Genomic DNA, 19205 nt, shown 5'->3' on the forward strand with positions numbered 1-19205 from the left:
TATTCATATACATTCTGACACTTTATAAAATCCGAGTAATCGATGTAAAAACAGATAACCCCGATTTATATATAGGAATTTAGAATGTATTTGAATACTTAACTTATAGTGCTGTGATTGTCAACTGATGTCATAATTATGCTATTCATCATATTAAGATAACTGTTGCCAAGTATACACATGTTCCTGGGAATCCTTTTGATTATATCATTATTGATATAAGTGCATTTTCACACTTTCGTTATTCCAGGATCCATCATCCCAATGTTATATCAATTATTACAGATCAGACGAAAGGAAGCCCCAGATTTCTCCGCAGATTAGTCGAAGATATTTTTAAAGATGTATTTGCAAGGTCAAGCGACAAAAATATCAAGGTAACTGAATTCAAGTTCCCAGCGGATCTGGAGAGCATCATGGATTTAACGCTAGAGGAGCCTACAGATGACAGCAGACTTCTAGAGATTTGTCAAGACGTAATCAAATACAGTGTACGGACAGGTAAAAAAAAAACATTGTATTATCTATTGTTATTAGATTACGAAATTCCATCCAAATAATTGGAAAGTTTTATTCAATAATATCAAATTCTTAACAGATTTAATAGATAATTCCCAGACACAGTTCTGTAAATGTGTGATTGCATGTGTGGTACAATCCCGCTCTGCATCACTCGGACCCTTGGCCCGTATTCTTGAAACCGTTCTCGTGCCCAACCATGACATTTGGGATCAAAATACCAGCTTCCTTTAAATCACTTAACTTAAGAGTTGAAAAGAAATTCTCAGATCTATCGACACTAGTATTTAAGAATGAGTACATGAATACAGGTCCAGGTCAATTCCATTAATGTCAATCATATCATAAACCGACCTGAGTGACTACGGACCAGACTCTAGTTTAGATGAGAACATACAAAAGCATTGCGTTTATCTGCCTGTAAGCTAGACGGAATAGAAACACATGCATGCTTGAAATTTGAATCAACCAGTGTCGTCAACACAGAATTGTATAATGTTAATGTCCGCTATATACAGGGTATGTGTACTGATATTAACCCTCGCCAGACTGGCCGTCCTCATTTCAGTTTTGTCCGAAATAATGCCATTGTCACTGAGATGTACGCCATCGTAGAGTTATTTGACATATCTTCTTTCGTAATACAATTACCCAGTAATATCATGTTAGTTTATAAAGTGTTATTGATAATCATCTCAATATGTATTCAACAAGTCATCCTTCTATTTCTATATATTTCAAAGTTCCAGACATGGGGAATATTTGGGCAGGGCTAGTATCTGACATGCTCTACATTGTTCCATTATCTCCAGATAACCCTTTGTTCTTCAACCAACTGTTTGGTGGGATGGATCAGTACACAATGGGAGGGGCCTGGCTCACCGACGCTCTCAATACCTAGCATGTAAGTATCATTATTATGTATCGATTATGTATGGTTGTTGAAGTGATGTATGTTAAACGGTAATCTAAATTACTGAGTGACTGAAATTAATTATAACAATTTTAAGGTCCAAAACGTTTCAGAGGTCCCGAATAGCTGGAATTGGATTTTTTTTTAAATATATCACACTCAGAATTATACACACATGTAAAATACCTGATATCTGTACAAAGATATGGTATATTTTTCTTGTATCAGCTGGTGAGCAAAGTATGTTAATCCCAACGAAGGAGCAGCCAAATATGTTATAACACCTGTATTAGTTCCTATACGTCTCTGTATTTATTTATGTGTTATATGTAACAACCGTATTAAGTCGTATACCTATCCCTCTAATAAAGCTTCAATGAAAAAGATGGTGACACAAAGACTTTCGATCAGTATCCAATATGGTCATTGTTTCTAGGTTTACATACGAAGTTGCCCCCGTGTTTACTATCATGGAAAAGTACGTGATTAACAAGATGTTAGAAGTGGCTGGATTGTCCTCAGGTGATGGCATCTTCTGTCCAGGTAATATACGTTACTGGGATACATCTTAGTGATACATAATCCGATGATTTTACAAGTGAGACATGCATTTAAAAGATTGCCCATGCAAATTCATAATGATTGCCTTAAAACAGAATATATGTGTATTAGGATTCCGCTGAAACTAAAAATAATCTTTATAAAGTGTTCTTACTTAATGAACAATTATCGAGTGAAGATGATAGAGAACATTTGTAATATACAGAACAGCACAATGTATAAATCAGTTAAAAAGAAACATGAAACTGTTTAATGGACACAGATATATAAGTTTCAGTTAAAGGCCCCCGTTTCTTGATGACATATGTTAAATCCATAGTAACAAAATAGTATAGATGTTTTCCTGTAGGTGGATCAATATCCAACATGTATGGATTAAACCTGGCTAGATGTAGGCGATTTCCAGAAGTCAAAATGGACGGCATGTCGTCACTTCCGCCTTTGCGAATTCTTGCATCCGAGCAGGTATGTTTACATCACGATCAACTATGGAAGAGCTTTATAATATAATTTGTGTATATGAAAGTATTTTTATCAATTACAATTCAAAATTGGCACAGAGGTTATATAAAGGTATCGATCAGCGAAACAATTTCTTAAACTCATAGATAAATGTAATCTCTACGCGATAGCTTTATAAACACTGTTTCATAGAAAGAAGGATTTCTGGCGTGTTTGCCTATGATATGTATTATGAAGTCGTTTTCCTGATTGTCCATCACAATTTTATCATGTTTGCTTTTTGACATACATGCATTAATCGTAGTATTGTTATATAGCATTCCAGTGTGTGTCACACCTATTATATCACTATACTATGCCATTATAACACTTATTCCTGGATAGACATCTTTTATTGCGCCTATTTCTGTTCACTAAATAAATCCCTGCTATGGACACGTGCCGTAATGGCGCATGTGTAAAGGGAGATAGCCGCCTAAAGGAGTTTAAAACGAGTCCTAGAAGTTTAAAAAACTTCGAGACGAGATTCATAAAAAAATCTCATTTGAATGAAACGAATTCAAGATATTTTTATCACATAATTCAGAAAACTTCCATTCGACAAGTTTATAATCTAAATTTGGAGAGTAAAATCAAGAGGAGACATTTACGGATAACAGGCCGATTGTGGCGGTATAATAGTCACGTCAGTATTACAGATCATCTGATTGGTTATCATAAACTGCATGCTGTGTTGATATGTTATCATGAACATTTGGGCACAATGTTACAGGCACATTATAGTGTAAGGAAAGCCGCTGCATTCCTAGGCTTCGGGATGAAAAGCGTTATTCCCGTGAAATGTGACACAAGAGGTAGGATGCTGACATTAGACCTGGAACAGAATATCACAGCACTTAAAGCCAAGGTATCTGATTTTGAAAATATTTAACTTTAGAACAAGTCTGTCAACATTTCTGTATCTTAAACAGGATACACAAGTATATTTAGATGTTTAAACATTTGTTGTTGTCAACACACAACGTTTTACTAAATGGTTTTGTTCCATTATCACCCAGGGGGAGGAACCATTATGTGTTGTCGCCACTTCCGGTACGACGGTCCTCGGAGCGTTTGATCCGCTTAACGAAATAGCTAATATTTGTGACAAGTACAAACTTTGGATGCACGTTGATTCCGCTTGGGGTGGTGCAGTTCTGTTATCAAAGAAACATAGGGGACTTATGTCCGGCATCGGAAGGTAACTAAAGATTGAAAACCGGTTAAGAATTGTCCTCATTGTTATGGTACAATGTATGCCTAGGAAACACAATGGAATATATGTACAGTGGACCCTCGATAATCCGAACACCTTCGTTCCCAGTCCAAACCGTCCGGATCACGAGTTTTCCGGACTGCCGAATTTCGTGTACCAGGTCAAAAAAATTGTCGTGTAAGAGTTATCTCCCTTGATTATATACAATCTGGGACGTTTCATAAACACCTCTAATTTTTTTGTCAGACTTTTTAACAATAAATATACATATGTTTCTGATATGATTCTTGTTTTGTTTTGTAGAAAGTAAAAAATAAACTATGTTTTTAAAAGAACATGTAAAGTGAAAGTTGTTTTATTTATAGCGGGCATATGTGACCTACAAACAAGAATAGGGGTTAACCCGACTGTTCGTGGTTGATATTCTATACTATAATACTAGTATTATAGTATAGAATATCAACCACGAACAGTCGGGTTAACCTTAGTAAAAAATTACTTCTTGTTGGTGATATAAACGACGATTTTGTACGTTTACCTGAATGAACATGTCCTCTTTTCGGGAGCATGACGTCGTTAATTTTTTTATAGTTAATTCATATCAGTTCTCTACGAAACACTATCATTTAAACATTTCCTCATTTCAAAAAGGACCTATGTCATTTCTAACCTTGCAAACACATGATCTGGCTTCGAAAATGTCAGTCAACTAAATTAAGAAAAGATATATTTTTGAATAAGATAATTATGTTTTAATAATTAAACAACTTTAATTGATTTTTCAGAGCCGACTCTTTGACATGGAACCCCCACAAAATGATGGGCGCCCTCAACCAATGTTCAGTGTTCCTAACTAGGCACAAGGTAGATAACTCGAGTTTCATATGTTTCAGCCCACCATCAGAAAGGTGTGACTGAGAAACTCCCGAATAGACCGGAGATATTCAATTTAATTGGTTAATATGCCTTGTTTAGTTGGGAGTAATCTACATCAAATATACATATGTCTTTTAAAATGGCATAATTTGATGTAAATATGACGTAAATATGCCAAATAAATAAATAAATAGATAAATAAATAAAATGATGTTAATTTCATTAGAATAACAGCAGAAACCATCTTATTTAAGAATAGCATATTCATTTGTAAACATTATATCACGTTAAATGGAATTTACGGTGGGAAAACATTCCGTTTGTGTTCAAATGACGTCATTTACCTTTATCAATTAATTTTCATTTTCAAATATAAAATGCATTCATGCCTCCGTAACACGCAGTCAAATTACGACGCAATAATTTCATTTTTGCTAGTTTGATATTTTAAAAATACATCAGCTGCTAAGCTGAGTACTACTGTACTACAGTATATATGATACAAGTAGTACCAAATGGTCGCCTTTTAATCACCAATATAATAAGAAACAAGAACAATACTAATACAACACGTATGAACCCGCTGGTTATGATTCTAGACAATCGTTGTGGCTAATTATCACATTATCATGATTTCAAACTTCTTGTTTTTCAAGACCTTTTAATTCTAAGACATTTGACTTCTACGATCTTAAAATCGGCAAACATTTGATCCCCAGTGCCCAGCTTGCTACTGTCCCAATATCATAAATATGGGGTTCTTAGTTATTGAGACTAAATCACTACATGTTTCATGTAAAAAAAATATAACGCTGGACTCACGGGCTACAGACGCCGCAACACGGCCATAAGCTCACATGTCTAGATCGATAAATGTACAATTTGAATGTATTCGAAATTGTCGAGTTTGATTGTGTACTGGAAATACTTGTAATACTTGTGTACTCGAAGTACTACTGTTTTTAATATTTCAATAATTTTCTTCCAACAGTTTATATTTATCTTAACATACAATACAAAAGAAAGTTGTTGTTTTTTTTTATCACCTTGATAGCATATTCCGGATCCAATGTCTAATTTTGATTGACAGTTTAACATCAGATTGACTTACATTTCTATTTGGTAAACCAACTTTTTTTTTTTTTTGTTATACCTGCCTCATTAAATCTTGGTCTTAAATGGAGTTCTTTTAACAGTTATATAAGATACCCCCCAACTTCCAGGTCAATATTTACCTGTATATCAAGCGTGATTACAAGGGTGTGGAGAAAAGACAGACTTACACTGACCCCAATAATGACCCCGTCCTCCAAGTTTACCTCATAAGGTGTGAAGATCTGGACAGGTGTACACACAGTCATCTAACTAGATAAAGACACCCTTAATTGTTAGATAGAAACTGGTCATCACACCTTACCTTTACCTAGCCCGAGTTTCCTCTGGCCCTGACACCATGTCTGGGAACTCAAGCTGACCTATACCAGGGTCATATAGAATATAGGTACAGACTTGTGACGGTCGATATCTGACACTTTTGAAATTATATGATTGTCCATTCCTATTACAGTATTATTAAAACAGTTATAAGTCATTATTATAAAAAAATAAATTGAAAAAAAAATCAAACTGGTAGTATTACTTTGTCTTTGATATTATAATGGAAGCATGTATAGAGTATTAGAAGTCAATATGTAAATCAACATAGATTAGTATAATTTTCATGTTTGAGTTAAGTAAATACTTATCAAACATTCCATACACCAACTGCAGCTGGTCTTATGTCATTTTTTCAAAAGTTTGAACATTTAACTTTATGATTTTATAATTGGCTTGAACAACCATTGTACATTCATGACCTGTATCTGTTACATAAAATGTATGAGTGACACATATCATGGTAGATATTGACTGAATGGGAATAGAAAACGATGTGGTACCTTTTGTAATAGTGAGGAAATTTAGAATTTTTAAATATTGGTTGAAATTAAAACAAACCAATAACTGTGTGTTAAATGCTTGTTATCAAGATATGTTAGAAAACGGGAATGAATGGTTGAATGAAGTAAAAGAAGAACTGTATAGAATGGGTGTTGGGTATATATGGCAAAATGGGGATATTTATACAGCTGATTATATTATGAATATTGTTAAATGCAGACTATGTGATATATTTATACAAGAATGTAAAGAAAAAATCAATTCATCTTCCAAGTGTTCACTGTACAAGTTTATTAGTGAAAAGTTCTACTTACAGCCATATTTATCAAAACCAATAGGTACTTCTAATTTAAAAGAAATAACTAGAATTAGATTGTCATCACATAAATTAAATATTGAAATTGGTAGATTTAATAACTTAGAAAGAAATCAAAGAATTTGTTCCTATTGTAACAGTGGAGACATTGAAGATGAATTTCATTTTATTATTAAATGTGAATTTCATTTAGACCTAAGAAAACGTTTTATTAAGAAATATTATTATAATAAACCTAGTATGTACAAATTTATTCAACTTCTAGAAACAGTAAACAAAAAAGATCTTTCAAATTTAGCAAAATATATTAAATACAGTAATAAACAAAGAACAGATTTTTTATTAGTATAAAAAAAATGTCCTTCTACACTCTACCTGTTGTACAATGTATGTGTTAGTCCGGTTGTGTGTGAGTGTGTGTATGCGAGTGTGTGGTTTTTGTATTGTATCATTTCTGTACATGTATATATTTGTTGAACCGATGAGCCGTAAGGCTCAAGGAAATAAAGAACTTGAACTTGAACTTGAACAGGTCAGTTTTACAGGTAAATGGTACGTAGGTTGCCGTGTCCAACTGCCCTGAGGCAAATTGTACCTCAGGCTCTATAATCCTATTCCCTGGACGAGAACAATGTGTACTAATTACGGGTATAAGGCTATAGGTTCAATTCAATTCAATTTTATTCCAGGGGCCTTACAGCCCAAAGGTTTACATAGTTAATTGACATTAATGAACATGTTGTAATAAACATAATTTCACATTTGGAGAGTGATCGATTGCGACGTAAACACAATTTTAAATATATGTTCTTATTAAATATATGTTCTTATTAATTATATAAGTATTCTTTGAGTCAAAGTATTACACAAATATTGTGAAAGACACCGATATGTATACTTTGCATATAGATAGATATTTATGTGTACTGTCTGCAGTACTTGTTGTTCCGACTGGAATAAACATTACATCAATACATCTCAATAGAAATGACATATAATATTTGAAACGAACACAACAAGTATTTACTTATAATGCTTCTGACCTTCGTTTATATGCAAAATGAATAAATTTTCCAAGATTACTTAACTCTTTGACATTTTTCACACTCATGAGTTGAATAAGTTTAAAAATGCTAGGTCTACGATAATAGTATGGTTTCAAATATTTAGTAAGTAAGTCTATGTAAAAAGAACATTTTAAAATAAAATGGAACTCATCCTCAATATCAATATTATTGCATAATGTACATCTCCTATTTTCTCTTGTTACATTCCTGTATCTTCCACTCTCTATATTTAGCTGATGCGACGATAATCTAATTTTTGATATGCACTTCTTGTATCGGTGATCGATAGGTTTCCTTAAATAAAATTGCAAGCCAAAATTGTCTATCAAATGTTGATATAAATAACCTTTTGGAGAATTTCGAATATTACAGAGCAGTTCTTGGATATGAATTTCTTGGAATTTGCTTTCGATTAATTTGTAAGTAATTTTACTTTCAAGAGTGCTGTTCCATAAATACCCTAATCCTAGTTTTTCTAGTTCTAGTTTAATATTCACTATCCACTCATCATTGGTTGGTTTTGGGAAACGGTGAATTTACATTCGTTATACTATTTGGAATGGAATCACTATGATTTTTTTGATTTTTTACTTTAATCTCTTTCTTTACAATTAATTTTTTAAAGCAATGTCTTTATATTTTTGAATATAACAAGATAAGAACTGCATCATTTCTTAATTTGATTTGCATTAATTTTTTCTGAACTTATATCATTCAACATTGTACCTCTACATACCGGACACCTTCATAAACCGGCCAATACATTTGGTCCCAATGACTTGCGGTTTAGACAGGTTACAATGTAATAAGAAACAGCTTATTTTTACTTTCTAATTTCAGTATAAAATGACTTAAATTCAATAGAGGTGGTCTTCCTAAACCTGTCAACCAATTAATTTGTTAATGGTTTTACAACTTATCTTGACATTTCCACCTTAATTACACTGGTATTTTGTTTATACATGTAATTTTGGTCTGATTAAGACCTCTCAAATGAAGAGCTACAATCCTTTCCTTCAAGTCAGGAGATAATCTTACTGTTCTGTTAATTGGCTGAGGTTATAACACTGTGACCCTGCTTTGCACAGCTTCATCATTTGAAGCCATACAGTGACAAAATTGACACAGGTATTTCTGTGAACCCAGGACAGTACCTGTAGCTGGCTCCTAAAACTCACCTGGCACAGTTCTCATGAGTGTCAGGCCAGAGTCAGTCATGCATGACCAATAATAATAACAATTAAACAGATACTGTCATTCATTATAGGTAGTCCAGCACTACATACTTGTGTGTACGTTATGTCAGAACATTAATTTAACCAGGTAATACTCGTAAATATGTACAGTTGTAAATGTATATTTTTCTAATGATACATTTAAATATATAAACTAAAATGATTGTTTATTTTATAATTACTTGCCTGAACTGAGTACATATATGTAGAGAATGTCTTATTTAAAAAACACATAATTCATTAAATACTGTATTAAACTTTCAATATTTTGAATAATCAATAACATAATATAGATATATTATCTAAACTTCCTTTACAGTCATGATATATGTACGGTAATAAATATTCTAATTGAAATAATTTAAAATTCCTTAATAAAATGAAATACAATTTACTTACATCTTAATAGAATATAAAATAAGAAGCAATTCACTTTCATAGAAACCTGATTATAGCATAAATTGTATAACTGTCTTTTATGGATCTTAATAAATATAAATTTAATATGTAGGCATTTTTACCATGTATTAACAATAAAAGAAATATTCCTAGTAGACTAAACAAATGTTAATAGTAATATTAACAGAACAAAAGTTATTTGTAAAATTCTATTTATCTATATGTAAATTATATTAAAAGCATCAAAGTATTAAAGAGGCTTGCCCGCAGAGAGATCAGAAAAATTGGCTAATAGAAAAAGATTTTTTACACATGACAGATTGTTGGAATTGTTGAGTTTTTCATTTTAATTTCCTTATAAAACGCTGAAAAGTGATATTAAAACCTCATTTTTAAATATTATTTATTTAATGCAACCCGCAATAAGTCTAATTTGATTGACACATCAAAGAAACAAGCACGTGCACAGTGCCGCACAGTGATAACTTCAAAGGCAGCGGCGATTTACAAAGAAGATTTGCCGTTATATTCCATACATTTCCCTCTCAGGTTGAGTTTTAAAACGTCTTTTAAATACATATTCTGTAATTGTTTTCAAGAAATAAAGTCGGAAAGCCTCTAATTTTGTCACATAGAAACGTGTACTGAAGTTTATTTAGTGATTGGAGATGTGCCGTTTACCGGTCCGTCTGCGGGTAAGCCTCTTTAATATATATATGATATAGTCTGATTATAGAACTGGGGTATAGGCATGGTGTCTTATAGGACTCCAGGTAGACTCGGAGTCCACTTGGAGTGCACTCCAAGTTTACCTGGAGTCCAAACGGAGTGCACTCCAAGTCCAAATGGAGTGCACTCGGAGTGCACTTGGGTGTAACCTTTAGTCTACACTGTATTTGATGGCAGGATCTCCTGGAAAAGAGTCATTGCGCCAGGGCGGAGTACCTATTCCAGCAAGACAAGTTTTATGATGTCACGTATGATACAGGTGACAAGTCTATCCAGTGCGGCCGTAAGGTAGATGTGCTCAAACTCTGGGTCATGTGGAAATCCAAGGGAGATAAACGACTGGAGGATGACGTAGACAACGCCCTGGACTGTGCCAAGTTTGTGCGATTGCTGCTGAAACTACTTAAATTATCTAAATATTTTGCAATATTGTAATTTAAAGATAACTTTATTATTCGACAAACTAGTTCAGGATTGCAATAATAAAACACCTTATAGCATTTAAATGTAATCAATATGTATTAAAAACATATAATTTTTAACTGTTTTAATGACGGTAAATTATAGTGCATTGTAACAAACGAAGAAAAACTATGCGAAAACTAAATTGTTATTCTAACTCTGAATCTAAATACCTTGAAAACGTACGAGGAGAATAAGATTGGAAATCCCTCACGTGTAAGCTTTCGATGCTTCCTCTCTAAGCCAGGGAATGCCAAGTTCTAGAAATAACCTTTCAATCAAAGGACGGGGTCTGGAGTAGGGGCTTCAAGGAAAACTACTAAAGACAATGAGTTAAAAAGCGACATTAAGTTGGATACACTGATAGGTTTCGAAAAACAGGACAAAGTATTGGTACTGAGAAGGAAATCAAGGAAAGGAGAAATAGTATAGGAAAAAATAATTTTGTGTTTTATTACTGTAGGACACAATGAACTTGCATGTCTTCATATATCGACCATTTGTATCGCAATCTAATAGTGATTTTATATATAACTCAATTTTCTATTGCCTTATTTTTTTTAATATGCTTATAGTGTATTACCTTGATTTCCTGACAGACACATGGCCAGTATGGTGACAGACAAAGTGGGATTCCGCCTACTTATCCAGGTAATAATCAGAGAGCTTTCCATCATAATATATCGCTGTTTCCTATTGAACAGTAAGTAAAACGAGTCTAGGTTTGACAGGATGGGAGAGTGCGTTTACACATATCACAAGTAATCTATTCAACAAGTAATGACTGCACAGTCCACCAGTGTATAATACAAAGAATCCAATAAGGTCACCTGAGTTATGATATATAATTACTGATAGTTAAGTTCCTGCGTTTAAAACATATTATTGTGTATGACAAAGAAATCCGCCTCAACCAATATCTCGCATACAGATTTGAAATAAAGAGTATTTGATTCTAGTACCTTTTGATCTGAACAATGAAAGCGTAGAACTTTTAACAAATATCCCAATACTTTAGGTCCCTACCTTCATACCCTGGGGGTCGGGCAGGGTGATATGTCCATAGCAAAAAAATGATATCCTATTCTGATTGATCACTCTAACCAAGTTGGAATTGAAAAGTGAACAAATGTTAGTTACAATGGGATTTTCTTACATAAACTATAGAAAAGTTTACCTATTCAAGGGAAAATGGGAGACCCCATGCTCATGGAATTCACAATTTTGGCAAATCACCTTAAGATTCATCTATGAAGAGTATCTGACTCTACTACATATACTGTATATCTGGGTCTTGGGAAGGTTTTTGAAATTTGAATCAATTTCACCAATTTTTGCACCTGATCTCGGTCACCTGGGCTGAGGATAATATAATTTACACTTTTGGTTGACCTTTGGCCATAGATTGTTTCTGCAAAATTCATTGAAATTGTCCATGGGTTTCGGAGAAGATGTCGGAAGTGTTTTAATTCTTTATGGACAAAATGCGCTTATATTACTTCAGACTTCGTCTAAGATGACGTAAAATTAATATTTGGGCATTTTGTGGTAAACTATGTTACATTTAAAAAAGAAAATACCTGTACATGCATTCATTGGTGTGTTCACCACTCCGTTTAAACAGTTAGTTTGATAAATAACTACTATTGGATTCTTAAATACATTTTATATACAAAGCAACAATGTCATGATAGTGTTGTAAAAAATACATGAATGGAAAAGTCAGATTTGAAACATTGATATATCCAGATTGTTTTATTAACTTATCTGATATTATCTTATATTTCAGCCTGAATTTACCAATATTTGTTTTTGGTACATTCCACCGAGCATGCGTAATGAAGAGGAAGATGACGATTGGAAAATGCGTTTATCAAAGGTACTTGACCCATTTGTCGGTAAAGTTACAGACAAGTGAACCACACTTAACTGTTGTATACCATTATATACCTATATATATAAATATAGGTATGAGGGGTATTTCTAAAGCAATGAAACAGTGGATTACTTTGTTTAATAAATAGTTGACATATGTATACATGCATGTCACAGAGTAAACGTTATGAGCTCGAGAGGGGAGGGAGAGTACATAGATGATGTGTACAGTGGTTTAGAACTACAACAGGGACCACTGTTATTGTTTGTCGGTCTGACTGGGCGTCTGTACTCTTTAGCACGGCCCAAAACATACTAGCTATGTCCTAAATTGACGGGACTTGTTGTTTTCAACAAATCAATGTTGTGCTCTGAAGTAGTAATGTCATTTTGTTCATTTTCGCAATGTTTGTCCGGGGGTTATCTCCCATACTCGATTGGTCATACCTGTAGCGCATAACAATAGAGTGTCACATATCAAAGTGTATCCACACCTTACTTATATTGCACAGCGCTAGTAACAATACCACAGTCACCCGCAAAATAATACAAAATTACCTGTAGTTCTGCATCTTCAACTTTGCTCCTCGACCAAAGCTTACTTGTAACAATTCTAAAACTAAAACTAAAAGCGACAAAAGTTCGACAGTTTTATTCAATTTCAGACATTATTTTCGATTTATAAAGTTTCAATAACTGGAAAGATAATTATCTAACTGTTAGGTGTAACATGTTTATATATAAGTAATGTGTAAAATATTATGGTAACGGAGGTGAACATGGCGCCATCATTCTTCATTTCTTTGTCACGTGATCTAGATTCTACCTACAAAACAAATTTGACGTGTATGGCACTTAAAAACTATGTGTATTGGTTCATATACAGAAAGTATTGTCTCTATTATTTTTAATTTCTAGGTGGCTCCAGCCATCAAAAAACAGATGATGATGGAGGGGACGATGATGGTTGCCTACCAACCTCTCGGAGACCATGTCAACTTCTTTCGGTTGGTTCTGTCTAATCTGGACATCAAAAGCGAGGACATGAACTTAGTGGTCAATATTATAGACAGGATTGGACAGGGCATATATAACGAAAAGCAGTCACTTCCACAGGCAGAATAGGACGCGATATATACTGTGTTGTCAGTAGTAAACATGGAAATCTGAAAAGTGTGAGTAACGAGGCCTGATAATATGACAAATGGATGAACAGATAATCGTACTTAGAATAAAGTTGGGGGGTTTTCGGAAGAATCTGCCTGTAAGCAAACAAAATATAATCAAAATATATACCATAAAATTTCATTGACTGATCATGTACTTTTAGTATAATCTGCCCTAATACTAGATTTAAAGTCCGAAAAGATCGGTATATCAAAATGTAAAGTTACTATGTTTCCCTTTTAATAAAGTAATGTCATATCTAACCATGGTTCGAAATGAGGTTTTGCCGAAGTCAATTTGTCATCAGGCAGAGGTAATAGGTGAGAGTGAGTAACCCATTTTGCGTTTCTGTAACTATAACGTAATAACAATTACCAACCAAGTCGTATCACCTTATGTTAATCACTCTTGTGAACCTTTTAGTGGCAGGAAACCAGGAGATACCATATGATGACCCAACAATATCTGTTCACGTCCGACCGTCCATCAAATCTGATATTATATTTTTACATAGATATGTCAATTATAGTGAAAATGAAATATATCATTCATAAGTCATCTACGGTATAAACTTCCATGTCCATATACCATTATAGATCTTCACATTAAAATCATATACAAATCTGAAATGAAATACCACTTATAACAGCTAAGTACCAATAGTGGCAAGGAGAATGAAAGTTCACGGTGTCATCCAATTGACAGGACAGGAAAACAATACTTAACAGTATCCACTCTAAAACATAGGCTTTATTCAAACTGACAACAAAACAATATCAAGAGATTGATAATTAGAGACCTAGACTTAAACATTCACAGTTATTACTAGGTAATTGTAATATCAGCACATCAATTAATAAATAAATCAGTCAATAGTTTAATTATCTGTTGACCAGTGAATTTTAATAAAATTTAAAAAAAGAACATGATTGTGTGTAATGTACCATCTTGTTAAGAGAGGGGTAGATGTAGAATCGCCATACTGGTCAGGTGGTCAGGGTAAACGATATGCCAGCTACCTGAAGGTCAAAACCCTGAATTTAATATATCCAAAACAGGTCATTACCTACCAAAATTTCAGCAACTAATTTGATATTTGTAAGCAAGAAGACAAGGGCCTCTCGTAGATAATGAAACTGCAATGTAACTATGCATGGATACAGTGATGTGTATAATATCAATTTTTTTTTTTTATTTCTTGGAATGTATCAATACTCGTTTTTGAATTACCTGCAAAACTGGTGATGTTTTATAATGTTTGGTGGATCATTCCAAAATATGCTACTGTTGTTGACATTTTCGCCTTTACTTATTAACAGAGTTTAACCACCTTGGCAACGCGTTAACCATCGGCGTAGCTTAAAACGATAAATCACTCGTCGAAAGGTGAGTGATCATGTTTACCGGTAAACGATTCTTTGAAAATGATGGATATGTACAAAATGTTTGTTTTTTTTCTAATTCACCGTGTCTTGTGGTGTCTAAATGACATTTAATCATGCTTTCGTTTTCATTAGAACTTTTGTCGTTCGGCGATCGTACACATTTTGACATTAGATGTACAAATTGAATTTAAATGTCAAAACTTAGGTTTTAACATGATTGATCCTGATTGCCAGGGGCTACTTTCATAAGAAGTTAGAAATCAAATCATAATTGAATGTAGAATGGTTATGTTTTGGGCATAACTTGATAAATCTGTTTAGTAAAGTATACCAAACATCAGTAATATTTTAAGGTACTTTATTGACAATGTAAAAGTAGTATTTAATGTACAGGTTAAAATTATATGTAAAATATAAAATAAATAATGTGTAAATGAACAAAATCGTTGAAATATTGATAAATAAAAGATTTTTGTTAGGAATACAGGGGCAGTTGTCGACAGGTCGTACGATATGCTAGTGAATAAATACAAACAAAAACAACTATTCATGCATATTTGCGTAATGCAGCACAAATACAAAATAATTTTACTTAGTATATAAGTTTGGTATAGTTACCTAATGGTACCACCGGCTACAACCGTTGTGGTTGACAAACTACTGTATCCAATGGCTGGCTGGGCGATCTGATTGGTGACACCAGACGTGACGTTGACTAATGACCCTTGTGGTAAAGGAAGCAACTCCATGACAGTGACATATTTCCGACTGTCGACGGGTGCTCCCTTCATCATGATAGGTCCAAGATTCTGGTCCATCAGATCCCACCTAAACGTCGGAGTCACGGCGATGCATTTTTGTCAATACAGCTAAAGTTCATGCTTTTCCTTATACCCACCAGAAAAAAAATCTTTCCTCTTTTCTGGAATAGCGTCCATGTTACGCATGCAATGGCATTTTTGTAGAATAAAAACCTACTTGAAGAAAAGAGCAACTCCATGACAGTGCTTGACCTTCCGACCGTCATCGAATGCTCCCCTCATCAAGGTGAGGTCATGGTGATATCAGTTGTTTCTGCATATGACATCATCGTTATCGAACGCTCCTATCCTCGCTGTGGTCATGATAAAATGCACCTTTCTAAAAATCCCATAATGTGAAAATGTGAATATAACGTCTAGTTACATACGAGTGAACGCCATATCTAGTTACATACGAGTGAACACCATATCTAGTTACATATGAGTGAACACCATATCTAGTAACATATGATTGAACACCATATCTAGTCACATACGAGTGAACAGTGAACACAACATCTAGTTACATACGAGTGAACACAATGTCTACTTACACTTGAGTGAACACAATGTCTACTTACACCTGAGTGAACACAATGTCTTCTTACACCTGAGTGAACACAATGTCTACTTACACATGAGTGAACACAATGTCTTCTTACACACAATGTCTACTTACACATGAGTGCACACAATGTCTACTTACACATGAGTGAACACAATGTCTAGTTACACATGAGTGCACACAACATACGAGATTACAACTTATCTTGCGTCAATAAAAGTCAATGGTTTAATATAACACGGTATATAGTTAAATTCATAGTGTTGGCTGCATTGTCTCCTCTCGTCGTTACACTTTTTTAATCGTTTTCCTATTTACCATTATATTAACCCCTGTTTTGTGATGACGAAGTCCATAAAACGAGCGGAATGTTAGTGACGGAGAATGGAAGGGGGTAAGAGTGTGTTTGCGAGAGGAATGTTTTAATCACATAAAATGGAAATGAGTTTCTACCTGTATCGTGGTAATTCATGTGTAGACATGAACCTCGATATCAGCCTGATCGAGCTATTAACGTGCATATATATGCCTTAGTGTAATAAATATTCATGAGGAGTGTTGCAACGAATGTACATTTCTGAGAGAAAAATAAAATATCATTAACTGACTTTTGGTAGGTTATTAGTGCGAAACAAATCAACAATCGTTTAACTTCCTCTCTGATCGCCACTACGGAAAGTTAAATTGATCGTAGATTTTCTCATTCCTCTGTACCACTATGTAGATAGTTGTGTTCCGGCTAAATGCAGTTTTGGCGGTTTTATATAATGTCACACCGCAGACTGTTATCGACAGACTTGACACTCTGTTTATGTTAGATTAACAGGGATCACATTAACAATGACGTTTGTTTTAATTCTAAATATAATTATCCCTACGCGTCCGCCTGTTATCGAGTCTCGGGGACTGGCAACATTTACCAGGGTTGACGCGACTCCCTCAACACAGGGACTGGATACATTTACCAGGGTTGAAGCGACTCCCTCAACACAGGGACTGGATACATATACCAGGGTTGAAGGGACTCCCTCAACACAGGCACTGGATACATATACCAGGGTTGAAGGGACTCCCTCAACACAGGGACTGGATACATTTACCAGGGTTGAAGGGACTCCCTCAACACAGGGACTGGATACATATACCAGGGTTGAAGGGACTCCCTCAACACAGGGACTGGATACATATACCAGGGTTGAAGCGACTCCCTCAACACAGGGACTGGCAACATATACCAGGGTTGAAGGGACTCCCTCAACACAGGGACTGGATACATTTACCAGGGTTGAAGGGACTCCCTCAACACAGGGACTGGATACATTTACCAGGGTTGAAGCGACTTCCTCAACACAGGGACTGGATACATTTACCAGGGTTGACGCGACTCCCTCAACACAGGGACTGGATACATATACCAGGGTTGAAGGGACTCCCTCAACACAGGGACTGGATACATTTACCAGGGTTGAAGCGACTTCCTCAACACAGGAACTGGATACATTTACCAGGGTTGAAGCGACTTCCTCAACACAGGGACTGGATACATATACCAGGGTTGAAGGGACTCCCTCAACACAGGGACTGGATACATATACCAGGGTTGAAGCGACTCCCTCAACACAGGGACTGGATACATTTACCAGGGTTGAAGGGACTCCCTCAACACAGGGACTGGCAACATATACCAGGGTTGAAGCGACTCCCTCAACACAGGGACTGGATACATATACCAGGGTTGAAGGGACTCCCTCAACACAGGGACTGGATACATTTACCAGGGTTGAAGCGACTCCCTCAACACAGGGACTGGATACATTTACCAGGGTTGAAGCGACTCCCTCAACACAGGGACTGGCAACATTTACCAGGGTTGAAGGGACTCCCTCAACACAGGGACTGGATACATATACCAGGGTTGAAGGGACTCCCTCAACACAGGGACTGGATACATTTACCAGGGTTGAAGGGACTCCCTCAACACAGGGACTGGATACATATACCAGGGTTGACGCGACTCCCTCAACACAGGGACTGGCAACATTTACCAGGGTTGAGGCGACTCTCTCAACACAGGGACTGGATACATATACCAGGGTTTTGACGCGACTCCCTCAACACAGGGACTGGATACATTTACCAGGGTTGAAGGGACTCCCTCAACACAGGGACTGGATACATTTACCAGGGTTGACGCGACTTCCTCAACACAGGGACTGGATACATTTACCAGGGTTGAAGGGACTCCCTCAACACAGGAACTGGATACATTTACCAGGGTTGAGGGACTCCCTCAACACAGGGACTGGATACATATACCAGGGTTGAAGGGACTCCCTCAACACAGGGACTGGATACATTTACCAGGGTTGACGGGACTCCTCAACACAGGGACTGGATACATTTACCAGGGTTGAAGGGACTCCCTCAACACAGGGACTGGATACATTTACCAGGGTTGAAGGGACTCCCTCAACACAGGGACTGGATACATATACCAGGGTTGAAGGGACTCCCTCAACACAGGGACTGGATACATTTACCAGGGTTGAAGGGACTCCCTCAACACAGGGACTGGATACATTTACCAGGGTTGAATGGACTCTCTCAACACAGGGACTGGGTACATTTACCAGGGTTGAAGGGACTCTCTCAACACAGGGACTGGGTACATTTACCAGGGT

The 19205-nt window shown here is 35.5% G+C and overlaps 2 protein-coding genes across 2 annotated transcripts in view; both read left to right on the forward strand.

Annotated features, from left to right (window-relative positions):
• LOC117342046 (cysteine sulfinic acid decarboxylase-like) overlaps positions 1-14604 on the forward strand; it is a 28280-nt gene extending 13676 nt beyond the window's left edge. Inside the window, exons 2-12 of the mRNA XM_033904019.1 lie at positions 286-501; positions 1332-1416; positions 1863-1975; positions 2343-2458; positions 3228-3362; positions 3514-3695; positions 4496-4574; positions 10448-10647; positions 11332-11383; positions 12522-12611; positions 13526-14604. Of these exons, the coding sequence (XP_033759910.1) occupies positions 286-501; positions 1332-1416; positions 1863-1975; positions 2343-2458; positions 3228-3362; positions 3514-3695; positions 4496-4574; positions 10448-10647; positions 11332-11383; positions 12522-12611; positions 13526-13732 (1475 nt within the window). The 3' untranslated portion in view covers positions 13733-14604. The remainder of the gene's footprint in view (positions 1-285; positions 502-1331; positions 1417-1862; positions 1976-2342; positions 2459-3227; positions 3363-3513; positions 3696-4495; positions 4575-10447; positions 10648-11331; positions 11384-12521; positions 12612-13525) is intronic.
• Positions 14605-17364: 2760 nt separating this feature from the next.
• On the forward strand, positions 17365-18849 carry LOC117342054 (cell wall adhesin EAP1-like). The gene has a single exon (XM_033904032.1). The coding sequence runs from the start codon at positions 17365-17367 to the stop codon at positions 18847-18849; it is 1485 nt and encodes a 494-aa protein (XP_033759923.1).
• The last annotated feature ends 356 nt before the right edge of the window (positions 18850-19205 follow it).

This window comes from Pecten maximus, chromosome 2 (assembly GCF_902652985.1).
Source record: "Pecten maximus chromosome 2, xPecMax1.1, whole genome shotgun sequence".
Taxonomy (NCBI): Eukaryota; Metazoa; Mollusca; class Bivalvia; order Pectinida; family Pectinidae; genus Pecten; species Pecten maximus.